This window comes from Hippocampus guttulatus, chromosome 18, assembly GCF_054856545.1.
Source record: "Hippocampus guttulatus isolate MCC_2025c chromosome 18, RoL_Hgut_1.0, whole genome shotgun sequence".
Lineage (NCBI taxonomy): Eukaryota > Metazoa > Chordata > Actinopteri > Syngnathiformes > Syngnathidae > Hippocampus > Hippocampus guttulatus.
Genome location: NC_141278.1, coordinates 10,723,513 through 10,742,917, shown reverse-complemented (window position 1 = coordinate 10,742,917; position 19,405 = coordinate 10,723,513). Strand labels below are relative to the sequence as shown.

At 40.3% G+C, this 19,405-nt stretch overlaps 2 protein-coding genes across 3 annotated transcripts; both read left to right on the top strand.

Annotated features, from left to right (window-relative positions):
- Positions 1–769: 769 nt before the first annotated feature.
- Positions 770–1,877, top strand: polr1h (RNA polymerase I subunit H). The gene is made up of 5 exons (XM_086136949.1): positions 770–865; positions 1,141–1,260; positions 1,346–1,449; positions 1,541–1,650; positions 1,718–1,877. The coding sequence occupies exons 2-5, from the start codon at positions 1,143–1,145 to the stop codon at positions 1,740–1,742; spliced, it is 357 nt and encodes a 118-aa protein (XP_085993075.1). The 5' UTR covers positions 770–865; positions 1,141–1,142; the 3' UTR covers positions 1,743–1,877.
- Positions 1,878–2,502: 625 nt separating this feature from the next.
- gtf2h4 (general transcription factor IIH, polypeptide 4) lies at positions 2,503–18,350 on the top strand. Of its 2 annotated transcripts, XM_086137237.1 has the most exons (13): positions 2,503–2,930; positions 3,026–3,130; positions 4,134–4,265; positions 5,711–5,896; positions 8,318–8,426; positions 11,306–11,374; positions 11,533–11,616; positions 13,324–13,492; positions 13,761–13,891; positions 15,004–15,051; positions 15,156–15,234; positions 15,787–15,848; positions 18,070–18,350. In XM_086137237.1, exons 1-13 carry the CDS (start codon positions 2,815–2,817, stop codon positions 18,178–18,180), a joined length of 1,401 nt encoding a protein of 466 aa, XP_085993363.1. In that variant the 5' UTR covers positions 2,503–2,814; the 3' UTR covers positions 18,181–18,350. The 2 variants fall into 2 exon arrangements, with proteins under 2 accessions (XP_085993363.1, XP_085993364.1); XM_086137238.1 differs by lacking the exon at positions 18,070–18,350 and having other exon boundaries at positions 15,708–15,843.
- The last annotated feature ends 1,055 nt before the right edge of the window (positions 18,351–19,405 follow it).

Genomic DNA, 19,405 nt, shown 5'->3' with positions numbered 1-19,405 from the left:
GGTATAATTTGAATGGTCCAGGCCACTTGACATCTACCGAGGCCGTATGTGGCCCACAATGTGAAATGAGTTTGACACCCCTGGTTTCCACCATCAGTGATCCACCATGCAACCTGTACAACTCTGTTGAAGGAAAAATGTATTTTCTGTCTTTGACAGGATCAGTTGAAATTTAGCAAAATTATTTCGTTTAATAGTTCATTCGTACTAGATCTGATTTGGGTTTTTTTCCCCATGATATTAATGTTGCTGTTAGTAGGTATACACTCGCAGGTACTAGCCTATATTGCACTGCAAAATAAAAATGTATACAAAAGTGTGAGGCTTTACACCGTAGAATTGCCTGTTCCTATTATTAGTTTTAATTCAGATCACCCATTTGTTTTATTTTTTTTCTGTCATTCTGTGAGGATAAACGGATTAGAAAATGAATAGGTGTGTGGAATGACGTCAAAGATATTGCGCAATATGACGAAAATATGACATTCATTCGTGGTAATAATGAGCGAAAAGTAGTTTAATTTTGGTGAATCAAAATTGCCAAGTTAATCAACATTTACAGGCATCACAATAACCAAAGTAAAAAAAATTGAGAATTAAACAAGTAGCTCAGCATTAACAAGAAAAGAAAGTGACATTAAAAAAAGTGAGGACAAAGGGTGCAGACATTATATAATATGCTGCAAGTGATTGTTGTAAAGATTCATTGCGAACTAAATCTATACATATTTACAAAAAAAACCCTGACACCTACGTTGAGAAAAAAATCGCTGACGTCATATTTATGCGACGCGTTGCCGAAAGACGGAGACTCTCCAAAGAACGCTTCACATTTGTTAATATCGTTATTTCGGACAACGGAAAGGTAAGCAGCGATTGTGGTACGAATGCGAAACTGCCTATTCTGGTGATATTTATTAATAACATCTATTTTTCAATTGCAGTAGAAGTGTATCGCCACGTGCATAGCTCATGCTCTCCTGTTGTCAATTTCACACACAATCGTGCAGAACCTTTCTCATTTTGTTTGCAGGAAAAATTCATTGCTTTCTGAATGAATACGATTGTTAACCGACGTTTTCACCCGGTGGTGTATGATTGCTTAAAAGGGTGTCAATTGCGTATGTTCTCTTCATACAGACATGTCATGTTTTCGTGGTGATCCCAACTTCTGTCCAGAGTGTGGAAATGTTCTTCCGTTACCAGGGATGAAAAACTCCGTCAGCTGTCCCCGCTGCTCCTTTTCCATCTCTGTATCAGGTACTGCTGTACCGATCATATTTGACAATAAAAACAGTCTCTACTGTAACCACTGTGTACTTTGCATTTCTGTTTTGCTGTCTAGAGTTTTCAGGCCGAGAAATACGCTCGACGGTCGTCTTCAACCCACTGGACAAGTCTTCTACGGATCTGGAGGGGAGTGATGACTCTGAAATGAAGGGTCCTGTGGTAAGATAGAATCCTCTGTTGCCCTGAGTCTTAAATTAGCATCCTCTTGACCATTATTAATCACGGTATGCGTGATGGTTTGTTTTCTCAGATCGACAGACGCTGCACTCGCTGCAATAAAGAAGGCATGATTTATCACACAAGGCAGATGAGATCTGCGGATGAAGGCCAGACCGTCTTCTTCACTTGTATACACTGCAGGTAAAAAGATCAAATCTCTTCAGTTATTGTCTGCTATTTGCACATACTTGTGATTGTCATGTTTCAGGTATCAAGAGAAGGAAGACTCCTGAGAGCTTTCTGCAACTTTTCTCTTTGTATTATTTTATATTCACCAAAAATATAACAGTTTGTAGATGTTGTAGTAAAATCTTTATTTAAAAAAAACAAAACAAAAAAAAACAAATAAAATCCAATTGAACATGAAATTCGTGAGATGTGTTATCTGGTGGAAGATTTCACCTACTGAATCATGTCTGAATGTTTTTCGATCAACAGTGGAGTGCTATTGTGGTTCGCATTTATGCCTCACACTTCTCAGATTTCTTGCTTCAGATTTGCTCTCAACTGAGCCAAACACTATGAAAACTATTCTTTACAATATAGAAAAGGAATGAAAACCTTAACTGGCGTACAAATCAGGTTAAATTACTTTTAACCACACCTAAATCTCAATTTATGACATTGACTTCAACCCGTGATTTTTTGGTAAATAATCTATGAAAATGTTTAAAAGCACTGAGTGCTATTATACCACCTTGATGTTGATAGGATTGTAAAATAGATATTTAAGAGAATGTCCCCAATGTGATTTACATAAAACATGTTAATATTGGTCTGCATTAAACACACAATAGACCATTTTCACAAAATTCCAAAATAAAAATCATTTTAAAAAAATGGCAATGACGTTTGTCAGTTCCAGTGCAGTCACTAAATTCACCTCTAGAGGGAAATAGTGAGTTCTTAAAAGTGCCACTGCCCGCTTTATTGTAGAGAAGAAGGATGCATAACCAATAAGAGCGCACGAAGAAGGTCACATGACCCGGTAGCGGTACTGCAGTTTGCAAACAACAGTACAATATGATTCTGTTAAACGGCATGCAGATAAAGCCAACGACAAGCCGGGTGACAGCAATGCTGCTTTTGCACTCTATATTGTCATTTTAAATGAAGGAGATAGTTGAAAACAGAACGATTTCCTGGTAAATAAAACAAAAGTGTCATTTTGTTACCGCACCGATTGGACACATCGGTTCCGACGAACTGCTACAGCTGTTAATTGTAGCTTTTGATTCATTACTATTTCGTGGAGCGTGCAGATATTTCATGTACCTTTTAAGATAAACATTTTTTTTTTTGAAAATGAAGCTCAGAGTCCAGCTGCAGTGCAAGAATTTGCATGAATATCTCAGAGAGTTGAGCCCAGAGATTCTGGACCGACTATACAATCATCCAGCAACATGTCTGGCTGTCTACAGGTAGGCTGACTAATAAATGCCACTGGAAACGTTGTCGTCATCATCATCATTTGTGATTGATGCTGTTCACGTTATGATATTGTTGAACTCCGCAGGGAGCTTCCTTCTCTGGCCAAAAACTATGTGATGCGAATGCTGTTTCTGGATCAGCCTCTTCCACAGGCAGCAGTGGCATTATGGGTGAATAAAGAAAGCCAGAAGTGAGTTACTTCATTTTCATGGGCATTTGTAGTCATAATTGTAAGTTGTCCATTTTTATGTGTGTCAAAATTCCTCATGTGTGGTTTAAATGTGTTTGGCATTTGACCTGATCTGTAAAGATACACTTTGCATGTCTCTATGATAGTCTTGTTGCTACCCCGGCAGTCTCTCGGGATGTATAACCTCAAGTGGATCAGGAGCGCACTACTTTTGGAAGTAGTTGACAATGCTGACACATTACTGATGAATTATGTTGAAGAAGCATTGTTATGAAGCAAAATAATGAGCCAGAGTTGGATAGGTACAGACAAGCCTAACAAGGCTCCGCGTGTGCCATCTGTCTGTTATCTATCACCGTCAGATGAAATTACTTGTTTTCTTCAGATGGTATGCTATTCAGTAAAACTGAGCACTGTTCGGTACACTCCTTAGTCTGTCACAGTACAATAATTTTAAGTTTTTGTAAATATCCTGGGGCATTCCTTTTGAATTTACATATGGATTGCCATTAATTCCAGAACACTCCTGAACAAAGTGTTAGCAGTGTGTTGCATTTTGTTGTTAACGCTCTGCATTTATAGTATACATTCATAAAGGCACCTTTTGATTGTAGGTTTTGGGAATGATATGCCGAGCGACCTGTTTGTTTTCTTCACCGAGGAACACGTTTTATGATCATTCACTTCAGATTCATTAGACTTGGTCACATGCTCCTTAGGCACTGGAGCAGATTTTTTTAAAATTCATTTTACGGTGCTTATCTTCTATAAAATAAGATTTCCAATGGAATCTCCGCATGGTTTGGATAGTAAATGTAAGCAAGGTAGCGTTAAATAAAGGCAAAGAAATTGCACAAAAATTAAAATCAAAGTGGCTCTACGTTTTAAGATTAACTTTTCAGGAGGAAAAAAAAACCAGTGCCAGTTAATTTGTTGTCTCACTTTTTCTTTCCCCATTGTCTCCGGCTACTTCATCACCCTCTTCTACCACCGCACTCCACAGGAATCATGATGAATGCGTCTCGGTGCTGGCGGGACTCCGCCTTTGGCACAGTCAGCAGCTGCAGGGTGGTCTTCAGGGATATATCCTGAATCCAGTCTTCAAAGACAACTTGAGGATCGCGCTGCTCGGCGGGTACGTCTGCTCTCCGTTTCATCTCAGGACTGCGCATGTACACCGCTCATTTCACATCTGAATGTATTGAATATAAATATTATACAGATACCCTGTTTAAAAAAAAAAAAGCCATCCAGATTTTGTTGTAAAAAGTTCTATTTTTGTTTCATGCTTTCCGCCAAGCCGTGGCCAGCCTCCATCTGTTTATTTTCTTTGGAGTTGCAAATGAAAGGTGGAACAACACCTGTGCATCATTTTTTTGTGTTACAGCAAATTTCAGTCAACACACATTGAAGAGAGTTGCCTTCAGGAGTTTGATCATTTGGGAGGAAACACTTGCTAAGGCTGTTTCCTTATGTTTTTCTCGGTTAAACAGACCATTCCCGCAAATATTGACAAAAACAACCACAATATGTTCATATTTACGTTTGAATAAATATACAGGATAGCATTGGCAGTCTGATCTAAAATTCTTTTTTTTTTTTGTTTTTTTGCGGGTCTTGATCAGTTTTTGCTGGACATTTAACTGAATCACTTCATGCAGAAAGAAGACAGTAAAAAGCGGGAAAAATTGCCAACGAAAGACAAACCCATGGCGCTCACAGAAATAAATTAAATCTGACAAAAGTAATAAGTAAAAAAAAAAAAAAAAGATGAAAATCAACGAATGAAAATCAGATGTTTTAAAATTTTGGTTCAACAGAATGTATTTTTTTTTAAAAACTGATGAAACAAGGCTGGACAAAAATGATGGTACCAGTACAAAAGAGTGAAAATAATTTTACCATAGAAACATGTTCAACCAAGATGTGTCCCCTAATTAACATCAAGTGTCTTCGAACTTATGTTTGCCACACTAAACTCACTCAGACATTTGCGATCCATGGCACAGCCTCCGATGTGGCTGCAGGAGGAACATGGATGAGAAATTAGAGACTGATTTTACAAACGGTAATAAAAGAGCCTTGGACAACCTCGACACAAATTGAAGGTGAACTCAAAGGTGAAGATACATCAGTGTCAGATCGCACCATCCGTTGCTATGTGAGGCAAAGTAGATTATATGGGAGCCCACCGAGGAGGACACAGCTGTTGAAAATAAATCATTTTGAAGGATTGCCAAACTGCATGTTGACAAGCCACAAAGCCTCTGTGAGAATGTCCTCTGGATAGCCAAGACAAAACTTTTTTTTTGGGGGTGGTGGGGGGGCAAGGCACATCAGCTCCGTGTTCACAGACACCGACACAACAATGAAGCATACCCCAGAAAAGAACACTGTCCCTACCGCGAAACCCGGAGAATAAGAACCCATAACCCAATAAGGGGCACCATGAAGTATTTTCATTAAATTGCAGTGAATTAGTTTTTCTTTCTTTTTTTTTTTCTTCTTCTTTTCAGTTTAAGGGTATTTTGTCTCGTGGGGTTGACAAATAATGCTTCATAAGTGCGTCTCATTTCTCAGGGGCCAAGCATGGGCAGACGAAGGCAGCAGCCTGGGCCCAGACCGCCACGCTCGCGACATTGAGAGTCTGGACCGTTACGCCATGGAGCGCTGGGAGGTGATCCTTCACTTCATGGTGGGTTCTCCCAGCGCCGCGGTCAGTCAGGACCTGGCCCAGCTGCTGACTCAAGCAGGCCTCATGAAAAGGTAGGTTAAGGGCTTTTGATGTAGAAAAGAACTGATTTTTTTTTTCCACTCATGCAGGAAATTACTGCCTTCCCGGGAGTGAGTCTTTGGAGTGGATGATGTGAATATTTATGAAGTACAAAAGCCTGCGTGTGCATTTTTTTTTTTTTAATCCGATAGCCTATATGAAAATTTGCACTGCTTGCAAAATTAGTCGTGCTGTGTTGCTGTCTCGCACCTTTGAGGAGTTGGGAGGTTTTACTACCTTGCTCGTGGGCGAGCGTCGAATCTGAGGTGAGGTTTAATCCTTTCACTTTCTGACCTTTTTGGGGTTCTTTACTGACCCCCAATTATTACACTGTTATACAAATCAGTCTGACAAGCTCACAAAAACTCCTTTTGTATCGCTTTTCAATACAATTAAAAACAAGATCCATATCAGACGGTCTTAATAAACCAACAGGTAGAGCATCTAAAAATTGGGTTCAGAGTACTCAGTCATTCCATATACATTTACTGTATGCCCCAAAAGATTTTTCACAAAACACTGAGTTTCTTTTCAAAATTTTCTAGGGCGCACTCTACTTTACTCTGGAATGGCACCCAATGTCTTTTTTTTTTTTTTTTTTTTACTAATATTCATTTAATATTGCACCATAGCTCTGAGTGACACCAGTGAAAGTCTCGCAAAGCTAAATCCTTCATGAAAAACAGGGGGTGTCAAACTCATTTTTGTCGCGGGCCACATTGGCGTGACCATTTCCCTTGGAGGGCCGGTATGACTGTGAAAACATAGAATGAAGTCAAGAATAATGGTTCATTTAACGATTGTTTAAATTAGTGTAATGAGGGATTTGGTCACAAGAAAATGCAGACAATATCTCGCTTGTTTATTACATGTGAGAAGTTGAAATTTTGGCACAGATTTCAGCAATCATCGTATAAATTGACATGTTTGTATTGCTTTCGCGGGCCACATAAAATGACATGGTGGGCCAGATCTGACCCCGGGGCCTTGGGTTTGACACTTGTGATGTAAAATAATCACATTTTCAAAGAGTTCAGCCATGGCCTGTGTGCACTGGGAAGTTAATAAAAACTTACCGTATTTTCACGACTATAAGGCGCCATTAAAAGTCTTAGATTTTCTCCAAAATGGACAGGACGCCTTATGATGCAGAGCGTCTTGTGTATGCGCTGAGTTCCAAAACCTGACTGACAGCCGACACGCTGTTTATATAGAGAAAAGGCGGAAGTGACTGTGGACAGGCATGCGGCAAAGAAGTCGGCCAATCAGTGAAGGGTGGGCGTGTATATATACATATATGGAGAGAAAGAGAGAGAGAAAAGGCAGACGTGAGTGAGGACAGGCATGCGGCGAAGAAGTCCGCCAATGAGTGAAGGGTGGGCGTGTAAGTGGACGCTAAAGGGACGCTACAAGCAGGTACCAACACCTGTATAGAGTGTGGCTATGTGCATTGTTGCAAAACAACTTCGGTTTTGGTTTCTAAGAACCCCCGAAAATAAATTATACAAAGAGACACGCCTCCGAAGCTCAGTTCAAACCTCAAGCCATCGGTTATGCTTTTGGCATGCGTGCCCATCTCACAGCAGCGGTGAAAAACCAAGTCAAGCAAATGAACTCTGAGCTTGCCGTTATTCCCGGAGGCTTGACTAAAGAACTCCAACCGCTGGACATCGGCATCAACCGGGCGTTCAAAGTAAAGTTGCGAGCGGCATGGGAACAATGAATGATCGATGGCAAACACAACTTTACAAAGAGTGAGAGGCAGCGCCGGGCGAGTTACGCCACAATTTGCGAATGGATTGTGGCTGCTTGCACTGTTGTTCGAGTTTTTGGCAAAGCCGGCATCATTTCTGTGGAGCCACATGGCAATGAGAGTGACTGACAACGAGAGGGAACACGGCGTTTTTGATGGATTACCGGTACTTGCACAATTGTTCAATTCTGATACAGAGGATGAGGACTTTGATGGATTTCTGGGTGATGATTGATCAAAAAACGTGAGTACATTGTACAATGGCTAAATAAAATACAACGGAACTCGGTTTTGCTTCCGTTGCCTTTTAAAAACGTGTTTTTAGCTTGTATCTGTATGTCTTGGCATGCTACGTGTTTTTAGCGTGCGCGCATGCATGCCGTATGTTTAAGCTGGCGTATGTTTTACCACTTTAAAATTGCGCCCAATAATACAGTGCGTTTTGTCTATGTGTAAAATACAGAAATAGCACCCATTAATGAGACTGCGCCCAACCATACGGTGCGCCGAATGGTCGTGAAAATACGGTACTTTTCAGAGGTTGTGTACTCATTTATGTTAGAATGCAGAGATGAAACTACTTGGAAAAATGTTCTTAATGGATTGCTTGACAAGCGTAAATCGTAAACCGTAGTCTATGTTCCCTTCAACGTTTTCGCAGTGAGGCAGGAGAGGCCCCCTCCATCACCTCTGCTGGCTTCCAGTTCCTTCTGCTGGACACTGCCTCTCAGTTGTGGTACTTCACCCTGCAGTACCTCAAAACTGCTCAGGTACCCATCGAACGTTCCGCCCTGACCTTTTACGACTTTGGAATTTCGATGAGCTATGTGCCACTGTGTCCCTGAAAGCCCGTCATTGCTCTGATTAGCACGCACTCGGGTGGAGAGGGCGGCGCGGTAATACAAGGGCCTACGAGACCTGGGTAATATAAATGACTTGCGTTCTAATCATCGGTTGTAAAACGGGCTACCTAAGGACAGTCACCTTGTACAATAGCAGGGAAAAAGAAATTCAATCTGAATAAGCGGTCATTTCCAGGCTAAGTCCAAAAATAATGTGAAACGTTGAATTTCGGGCACGCCGAATCGGACTCAATTGACCATTGCTGACAGCACTCGTTTAAATCCTGTAACATCGCTTAGTTGTGCTTCGTTTTTGAGCAAAGGCAGGACATGATTCATCATCATCTGTTATGAACTTTGTCACGCGATTGACGTACAGGAGAGATATTTTCGGGCCGTTGATAAAAACGTCAAGTCTCGGTACCGTTCCGCTGTACCTGGGCAGTGGAAAAGTCATCAGTTTCATTATGCAATCGGGGGGGGGGGGATTCATGCAGTTATGGCAGCGACACGAGTGTACATATAAAGAATTCTCAATATATTCATCGGTAAACATATTTAGCAATTTCGATTGTACCGTAAATTTCCACACGATAAGGCGCGCCGGAGTATAAGGCGCACCTTCAATGAATAGCCTGTTTTAAAACTGTTTTCATATAGAGGGCGCACCGCTTCATAAGGCGCGTAGAATAGAAGCTACAAGTGTGGCTGCGGTTGTGTTATGCATCCACTAGATGGAGCTATGCTAAGGGAATACAATACAATACAGCGGAGCATAAGGCACACCTTCAATGAAGGGCCTGTTTTAAAACTTTCATATATAGGGCGCACCGCTTCATAAGGCGCATAGAAGCTACAATAGTGGCAGTGGTTGCATTATGCATCCACTAGATGAGCTATGCTAAAGGAATACAATACAATACAGCTTTATTTATGTAGCGCTTTCACAACCCCTGCAGCTGTAACAAAGCACGTTGCAGCACATTTAAAGTACTACGTCCAATAAATCTGAATATAGATCCATATATAAGGCGCATCGGATTATAAAGCGCAATGTCGTCTTTTGAGAAAATCGAATGCTTTTAGGTGCGCCTTATAGTGCGGAAAATACGGTATTTATTAGGTAGATCATTTTGACTTGATAACTGAATAAGTAGCTGCCGTTATTCAAAAGTGTGAGCTCCACTGATGAGAGGAACAACAATGGGAGGAACAACGCACCAAGCTAGCAAGCTTTCAACAAAATGCTTTTACAATGCAATGCAAGGCTGCCATTATAATCAGAGTAAATGTAGATGTAAGAAGCCACAAGAAGTACAGAAAGCGTCTCAGGCTGTTCTTTCACTCGCCGGCTTGGCTGTGAGTTGCCTAACAACCGCGTCCAAAGCTGCCACTGAGTCGTTTCTTGTTCCAGCCTGGTATATTTGGAGCCTTTTAAGCAAGCTGTGGGGAGTTGATTCCAACTGTCATTTTAAAAAATGGGCGTGATTACCATCTTCTTGAAGAGTCTGAATACCTGCTTACCCACGACACGATTTTAAAACAACTCCTCTGCGTGATTATCTGCAGCTATGGTGAATAACTAAATATGAATAAGGACCACAGTCATTTTTAATGGCGTTTTCTCCACTTTTCGTCGAAACAATGTAGATGACACCGAATGTGTCCCCCCCCCCCCCCCCCTCCAAAATTTTTTTCATAACTTCAGATGGAAATTGGCTTTTGACTGTCAGTACTCATCTCATTATGTCAGGAACATGAAGCTCCTGCATCATCGTCTTTATTTGTCAACTGTTTGACGACCGACAGCAACTTTCTGAGTCATCACAGCGACAATTCTTAATCGTTAGAATTTAAATTTTGTGACTAAGTTGTGAGAGAATTGAGTTTTGCCCGAGTCCAAACTGAATTTCAGTTATCTGCAATCTTGTCACTTTTGCCATTCGTGGCTATGAGATTCAGTTGCGGATATCTGTGAGGGAATTATGGATAGCTGCAGCCAAATTGCAACTATCCCTCACCGACAACATCATTTTGATGATTTATCATTTCAAGTTAATCTCCCAATTCGTTTTCCACTGTATTAACAACCCGATTTAAGAAGAAGAAATGACATGTATGTATGAATTGAAGTGATTTAAAATTTTGAAAACTGCAATTGTGACCTGTCAAAATCACATTGTAGATATCTGTAACTGCAGTATGACATTGCTATCATTGATGGGGGTTTTTTTTTTGTGACTGATGCCAATTCGATAATTGGCAGAATGATATTTCGATTAATATGTCGATTTAAGTGCGATTTACCTTATTAATTTGTACTTTGGTGTTTAACCTCACATTAGAGAAAAATATCTTGAAAAATCACTTTTTCCCCCCTTTTGGTGAATGATGCCTCACTGTTATCAGTTTTTTTCAAAAGAGTTAAAAAAAGGCAAAAATCTGCAGAAATCAGCCGATTTAAGATAAGATAACCTTTATTTGTCCCACACTGGGGAAACTTGCAGTCTACAGCAGCAAGATTGGGGGGAATAAAGTGTTTCATTGACAAATGTTTCAGAAAAGAACTGTACACAGTTCAATATAAGTGTAATATAAGCACGATTGTCCGATTAAATTGCCTGGCAGATTAATCGGGCGATTAATAATCATATAGATGGCAAACACAATTGACAAAACTGAAATAAAGTATTTCCCCGAGGCCAAATGATGTTGCAGATATCCCAAAATTTTCACGCCGCTGTACAGAATGTCTGTTCATGATTGAAATGAATATGAGGATGTCTTGTAATTGTTTTCTCTTGTAGTCACGAGGGATGGGCCTGGTGGAGATTTTGTCTTTTTTGTTCCAGCTCAGTTTCTCAACGTTGGGCAGAGTGAGTGCACAGTAATTAACCCGCGTGCTTGTGTGTGCGAGTGAGTGCATGCGTGTGCGCGTTTGTGTGCTAAAATGGATGTTGCTGGTTTCTTGCTTGGTTTGACTTTTTTTTTTTTTTTTTCGATGTTATTGAGAATGTTTTTCTCTTGGCCTCAGGATTACTCCGTGGAGGGCATGAGTGAGTCATTACTCACATTTCTGCAGCACCTTCGGGAGTTTGGACTGGTCTTCCAGAGGAAGGTAGAGACTGAGAGGGAGAGGCAAGGTTTTCCTACACTCCCTTCAAGTACTATTTCCTTTGATGAGAAGCGACACGATGACCCACATGGGGACGCCGATTTATTGCTGCAGTAAAACGGCAACCCGGCTTCCGCCAAGTCTGCCTGCGTCACTTCTGGAATGTCAAATTCGAATTCACGACAGCCCAAAAATATGTTTGTATCTTTATCGAACCGTAATGAAAGAAGTACAGTGGTACCTCTACTTACGAAATTAATTGGGTCCGGAAGAAATTAGAGATGCGTTTTCCTTGTAAATGCCCTAATTCGTTCCAAGCTCCCCCCCAAATTCAGATATACATGTTTTATGAAACATAAAAATGCGTTAAATATGGAAGAAATACATATTATATTTAGATGATAAACATCGGCATAGTGAGCGATCGGCCAACTGGGTGATTCGCATTTACGTAAAACTATCGGAAAACCTCATGGCCCGAGAGGCGAATGACGAGGACGCTGCATAAACACACCTTTCTATCGACACATACAGTAGAGGTCCCTCTGAGCCAATGGGATGCCAGGATGATACTCGGGAATAGCCAATGGCAGAGCAGCTATCCGTATGTTGCGTTCAAGAAACTCTGAGCTGCAAGAAGCAGGCTATACTGTATTTTTACCTTTTCGCATCTTGAAATTTCTTTCGTAACAAGAGGCAATATTTTCCTGTTGAGACGTTTCGTAACCAGAAAATTTCGAATGAAGAGACATTCGTAAGTAGAGGCACCACTGTACCTCTAAATTTGGTACAACTATATCCCCGCCCAAAATATCAGCCTTTTACATCGAACACAACATCCTGTAATAGATGCTGTGAATGTATTTTTTTAAACAAAAATATACCAGTTCCTTTAATATGGTCAACAGTTTTGACTGATTTGCTCCTTCTAGCCGTACTATAAATGTGTTTTTATTTGATATATTTAAGTTGGAGATGTATGCTTTGATTGAAATGTTCCTACTTTTTTTTTTAATGTTATTCGGCTACATTAGCGGACTCCGGTAGCGCGTTGTTCACCACAACTGCCAAGTTATTTAGGGTTGATCTAACGACGGATGAATCAATCTTTGAACACTTTCAAGCAAACATCACGACACTTTTTATTGGATCTCAAAGTGCAGCTGTACCTAACACACTGTACACATCCGAAAGCGCAATCGTCTCTTGTGTTTTGCTAGTGCCTAGCTAGCATCGATGCTAACGTGCGCTGCTTGTACAGACATGACTCCAAAAGTACCAACTTGATTTTAACCCTTTCAGGCAGCCTGTAACCTGATAACATAAGATGTCTACTGTAGTAAAGCACAGGTGTCAAACTCCAGGCCTGGGGTCCAGATGAGGCTCACCAGATCATTTTAAGTGGCCCGCGAAAGCAAATTAAAGATGACTATTTCTATGATGCTTACTAAAATTTGTACCAGAATTTCACATTTTCATATGTAATAAATCAGTGACATATTGCAGGTATATTATTGTTGCCAAACCTCTCATTACAGTTACTGAAACAATAGTTAAATAAAACGTTATACTTGACTTCTTTATATAGTTTCAGTCATCACGACCCTCCAAGGGAAATGGTAATTATAATTTGGCCTGAGACAAAAATGAGTTTGACACCCCTGGGTTAAAGCATAATGTTTGTTCTGATTCTTTTTGTCTTATTCCCAGAGGAAGTCGAGGCGGTACTACCCCACCAGACTGGCCATCAGTCTAGCTGCAGGAATCACGAGCAGCTCTTCTTCCACGTCCTCCTCTGTTAACTTGGGCTCCACTCCTGGTACTGGGGAGGCAGGCTTCATTGTGGTTGAAACAAATTATCGCATCTACGCCTACACAAGTATGTTCGAGAATATCATGATTAGGGAATACTGGCAAGGCAGCGTTTTGGAAAACATTTACCGTATTGTTTTTGAGTGCATATCTGATCATGGGTCATAGCTTGCCTGGCTCTGCGGCTAATCCAAAATACAACTGCAGGCATTTGGAATGTATTGACTTGATGTTGTCATTTCTGTTTTCATGTTTTTTTCTCATTTTGCTGCAGATGAAATGATTAACTTGTGTGTGTTGGTGCGCGTGTGTGTGTTTCCTCCCCCTCCACTCAGACTCTGAGCTCCAGATTTCTCTAGTAGCGCTCTTCAGTGAAATGTTGTATCGCTTTCCTAACGTGGCAGTGGCTCAGGTCACAAGAGAGTCGGTGCAACAGGCCATCGCGAATGGCATCACTGCACAACAGGTATACCCAAACTCTACTGGAACAAATGGAATAAGGATGACGGTGATCTGACAAAACTGCCCGTTGAAAACTTTCTGACAAGATTGACCCGTTTTTAAAATCGCAACACTACCGTTGATCTATTATGTCACAGTAATGGCCAGCATACTCTCAAATTTGGTATGCTCACTTATTGTACAAAGGCAGTATCAAAATATGTGCTTTGAAAACAATTGAAGTACAGTGGTCCTTCTACTTAGGAACGTCTCTTCATGCAAAAATGTTCAAGTTACGAAACGCCACAACAGGAAAATATTGCCTCTTGTCACGAAATAAATTTCAAGATACGAAAGGCAAAATACGGTCTCGACTGCTTCTTGCAGCGCCGAGTTTCCTGAACGCAACATACTTATAGCTGCTCTGCCATTGGCTACTCCCAAGCATCATCCTGGCATCCCATTGGCTAGGAGGGACCTACCTAAATAGATAGATCTGTGTCGATGCAGCGTCCTCGTCATTCGCCCCTCGGGCCATGAGCCGTTCTGATAGTTTTACGTAAATGCAAATCCCCCGGAAAAAGTGTTCACCAGTCGGGCGATCGCTCACTATGCCGATATTTGCCTTGGATATTTTCAAAGCATTGTTAAAAGCCGACAAAAGCAACCGTCCTTGGATCAGGCAAAACCCCCCCCTGAGAGAGAACATGAACTAAAGATAAGATAAGAAAACCTTTAGAGGGTAAAAAATGACGAGAGCGCAGTTAAAAGTTAAATGACCATCATTTTTATTCTTTACCCTATTCTTTGTTTGTTAGATGATGCAGAACTCTCATTTATTGTGCAAGAATGAAATTTTAACATGTATTTGTTCCATATTTTGATGCATTTTTATGCTTTAGGAAACATTTATGTCAGAATTTTGGGGGGCCATGGAACGAATTAGGGCATTTACACAGAAAAAGCGTCTCTACTTCCAAAATGTTCTAGTTAAGAAATTTCTTCTAGAACCAACTAATTTCTTAAGTAGTGGTACCATGGTATCAGAGTTTGATGAATTGAATATGTATGATGGAACCAAAACCGGAGAAAATGTTTGGATTCAACTCCTTCCTCTATATTACTTTAATTTTGCAGATCATCCACTTTCTGAGAACCAGAGCACACCCTATCATGCTGATGCAGGTAATTATTATATTTTTTTTATTGTTCAAATGTAAGAAAGTACTTCCTGTATACACATCAATGTCGTCAAGTATCTTCTTCACCGGACATCTCTTGCGCTGCAGACACCGGTGCTTCCTCCAACCATAACAGATCAGATCCGACTTTGGGAGCTGGAGAGAGATAGACTACAGTTCACCGAGGGTGAGCGAATTTACTGTTCTCGGTATATGTGTGCGCAACTGTGATTGCATCGGGAGAATTTATGGTATTGCAGTCGGCGGTGTCAATGCCGGCTAAAAAAAAAAAAAAAAGGTAGGTTGATTACATTTTAGTGAAACCTTCAAACAGAATTTAGAGATCCTTATCCTGTGCCAGCTGCAAAATGTACATTACAACACCTGTGATTTTGATCAACCCTTTCAGGGACAGTGGTCACTACACTGGACAGCTGACCATGTTATCTAGTCACAGGGTGCATGAAAGGGTTAACACGCATTCCTTGAAGTTAAATGTCAGTTCAGATGTCTGTTTGGTTGAAGGTGATGAACAAGAAATACGTTTTCATTGGCAAAAGCAGGTCCTATGAGGTTGTAGTACCCTGTGAGTTGAGGTTCCACTCCGGATACTCTGGGATTACGATTTCTCTGTTCTGTCCTTTTTCATTGGCTTTTCAGGTTGGCAAAAATTCTCTTGGATTTTCTACACTCTTCGAGATAAATAGAGCTGGAACTTTTGATCTCTCCTTCCTTTCAGGTGTGCTCTACAACCAGTTTCTCTCCCAGGCGGACTTTGAAGTGCTTCGAGATAGAGCTCAGGTTGGATATCGGTTCTTATTTTATTTTTTTTCCAAGGTTGATGTTGTATTATTATGTCATTTAGTATTTAGAATGCTGGTTATGTTAGTCCTTAATGAGCAAGGAACTTGCATATGGTGCCTTAAAGTAAGTCCAAAAGGACTCCCGACACCTCAGTTATTAGAGCCAGATGATTTCACCCTCTAATTTGCAAAAAAAAAAAAAAAAAAGGATGTATAAAAGAAAAGTTATCAAATATGAATATTTTAAATTTCTTTATCATCAATGTATTTATTAACATACAAAACATATGGGTACTTACAGTAATCCCTCATTTATCGCGGGTAATGGGGACCAAATCCACCCACGATAAACGAAAATCCGCGAAGTAGCGACCGATTAACATATACAGGTAAAAAAATTTATATATATATATATACAGTATATATATATATATTTTTTTAAGTTCGCAAACAGTCCATGAAAAGCTGCAAAACAACAGCAGGTCACATAGAGCAACATATACAGTACTGTACTCCATGTATATGGAAAATAAGAAAACCTTTATTAGTCTCGCAATGGAGAAATTCCTAGTTCACAGCAGCAAAGTTATGAAAGGAAGAAGTAGAACAACAAAATATAGGAGCTGCTGGAAAGGCAGCCACTCTCGCGGCGCCATTTTGAAGTCAAAATAACACAACACAACACATAGGACACAGACAGTCGTGCAATCTTCACCAATTTTCTGCATACATTTTGTTGTCTGAAGCGGTTCTAGATGAAAGAGGAGAGGATCAAAGTGTCCTTTCACCAGTGGATCAGAGACGTCATGCTGAAAATGTGCACACGTCTGCTACAAGCTCAGTTTTGAAAGCAAACACGAAGCTGTAGCGTCCATTGACAAAAAGAGATGAGTTCACTTCTCCTGTCCCACGTAATCCGCTTCAAATTCCAAGCCGCGACTCCCAGTTCCAAATCCGCATCGGCGCTAACGCTCCTTTCTTCTCACCGTCGGCTCCTCAAGACTTACATCCATCCAGCCGCAGACCGTTCAACAGCACCGATCTCTCCGCTGAACAAATATACTGTGTATATATATATATATATATATATATTTAAACTGAATATGTTTGAAAAAATCCGCGATGCACCGAATCCACGATAAACGAACCGCGAAATAGCGAGGGATCACTGTATTTGTGTTTTAAAGGCTTGTACTTGTTGTGGGAATCTGTTGCCACATCATGATTGGGTGTTGATGTGGGAAAACGTAGAGTGCCAAATGTACAGAAATCCCCGAACACGAATTTATGCATGTAACATTTCGCCGCTACTGAGGGCAAAAAAACGATGAGGACGCAGTTAAAAGTTAAATGACCATCATTTTTATTCTTTATTATGCAAGGATCTAATTGTAACATGTATTTGATATTTTGATGCATTTTGATGCTTTACGAATATCTATAAATTTTTTTTGGGGGGGGGGGCTTGGAACGGATTAAGGCATTTACATAGGAAAAGCGTCTCTACTTACAAAATTCCCTAGTTAAGAAATTTATTCCAGAACCAATTAATTTCTTAAGTAAAAGTACCACTGTAAAGGTTTAAAGATTTGTCTTATTCCTTATTAACTGGTCTAAGCTCAGAAACTCACAGCTGTTAGCTTACCGTATTATGTTGCATGCTAAAATGCTCGCTGCTCAAGTGAAGTTGTGCAAAAATTGTTAAAGCCTTTTTTAAAATGCCTTTTATTTTTGATACAAGAAATGCTAAGTGTAATTTTCACTGTATCTTTATTTGAAATTGACCCACTGAAAATGTTTTTTGAAAATAAATTAAGTTAAAAACGTTGATTGTATGAAAAAATGGAAATCAAATGGTTGTTTGTTATTGAGTTCCGTTTAATTTATTTGAATACTCGAATGCTGAAATATTTGAGAGCTATTCCAGCTAACTTTGAGTGACAGACACTTTTTCAGATACAGGCAGCTCACAAAAGATTCTCTTGGTTGCTTATTTGGTGGGAAGGTGTTCCATAAATCCTGCAATTCATACCCAACAAATTAGATCTGATTTTTTTTTTCTTCTTTTGTCCCTTTAAATTAAAAATGGCTTTCTATAGACAAATGACAACTTCTTTTATCCACTTCGAGAACTTCTAGTTTTGTATCTCTCTATTGAATTGAATGTAAATGATGTGCTAATATAGTGTCCATGGTCTAATTGGGTTGTTTTGTCGCAGGGTCTGGATTGTCTGGTGTGGCAAGATGTAGCTCACAGGGTGATGGTGGTGACGCCACACGGACACAGTGAGGTCAAGAGGTTCTGGAAACAACAGAAGTCTCACACATAACCAGGAAGAGGAAAGCCAAAGGATGCTATCCCACGAGTCAGCACTTCTGATGGACTGTGAAGCAGTTGCTCTCAGCTGTTGGTATTTTCCCATCGTCGAAAGTCGTGACCCACTTTTGTATAAGTTAACACTAATGAAAATGTATTCTGAAAATAAATAAATAAACCGTTTCAACGTTTAATGATGCTAAGCCTCTCATAACACATGATTGATAAACTGAGGAGTAACGTGCATGAGGTATTTGTACGAAAAACCTCTCGTCCATAAATATAAAACAATCAAATGAGAAACAGTAAGTACAACACTGAGAATGCCCTCGAGTGCTGCGTGACCACATAAGTCGTTTTTGTACGTAGATCACAGGTCAGTTTTATGGGAATTTGGACCATGTTCAAATTTTGTTAGCAGCAGTCAGGGATGCAACCATGGTGGGAAAAGTGATGACGAGTCTAAGGGCCCATGACAGATTGGTCCAAGAAAATAACATTTTCTATATCTTTGCTGCGGAGGAACCGAAAATGAAATTTTTATCACAGGGCCCCAAACACTTGTCTGTGCCTCTGGTAGCAGTACTTAAGAGTTCAACATGGAGCCAGAATTGTTACTGTTACCTTCAGTTTTGATGATATTCTCATTTGAGTTTCATTTGAGGTGCAGGTGGCATTTGGTGTCGTGCTCAGGTTGGGTTACATCATGGAAAAAAATGGCAGGACAACTCGTCGCTGCGACACCATGATAACACTCTTGCAATATGCATCGGACAGTTCCTGGCAGAAAGGAACGTCACCATGCTGGAACAACCTCAAGAACAACTCTCCTGACCTGGCTCTGTCATTTTATTTTCTTTTTTTTTTTCCCCCCCCTCAAGCTCAAAAGTGACCTGTTTTGAAGATGTTCATGTAGCTTTGGGGGTCCTGGAAGAATCTTTCCAGGAGTGTGTGAAGGTGTGGCAGAGAAGTCAGGAAATTGCTTTGGAATCCAGGAAGAGTACTTTGATGGAATTTTTCTGGCACACCTCATGTACACTGAACAACACACCATGCCTGTTGGGGGTATTGGTCAAATATGAGCATTCATTTCTAGTATTTTGTATTTTTTTAAGAGGTCTTGTCCCATATGTTGCAAATTAATTCTTAATGTGATTGTCTTTCTGTTTTATGTTTTTTTTTAAAATAAAAACCAAATTGACTTAATAGGCCAGCGGCACGTTGCAGTTACATATTAT

What these genes read in the sequence shown, in the direction of transcription:
- polr1h (XM_086136949.1), top strand. Translation starts at nt 1,143, where the DNA reads ATGTCATGTTTTCGTGGTGATCCCAACTTCTGTCCAGAGTGTGGAAAT. An exon ending in CTTTTCCATCTCTGTATCAG is followed by an intron (nt 1,261 to 1,345) that starts GTACTGCTGTAC and finishes TTTGCTGTCTAG; the next exon opens with AGTTTTCAGGCCGAGAAATA. An exon ending in CTGAAATGAAGGGTCCTGTG is followed by an intron (nt 1,450 to 1,540) that starts GTAAGATAGAAT and finishes TTGTTTTCTCAG; the next exon opens with ATCGACAGACGCTGCACTCG.
- gtf2h4 (XM_086137237.1), top strand. Translation starts at nt 2,815, where the DNA reads ATGAAGCTCAGAGTCCAGCTGCAGTGCAAGAATTTGCATGAATATCTC. An exon ending in AGTACCTCAAAACTGCTCAG is followed by an intron (nt 8,427 to 11,305) that starts GTACCCATCGAA and finishes TTTCTCTTGTAG; the next exon opens with TCACGAGGGATGGGCCTGGT. An exon ending in GACTGGTCTTCCAGAGGAAG is followed by an intron (nt 11,617 to 13,323) that starts GTAGAGACTGAG and finishes TCTTATTCCCAG; the next exon opens with AGGAAGTCGAGGCGGTACTA.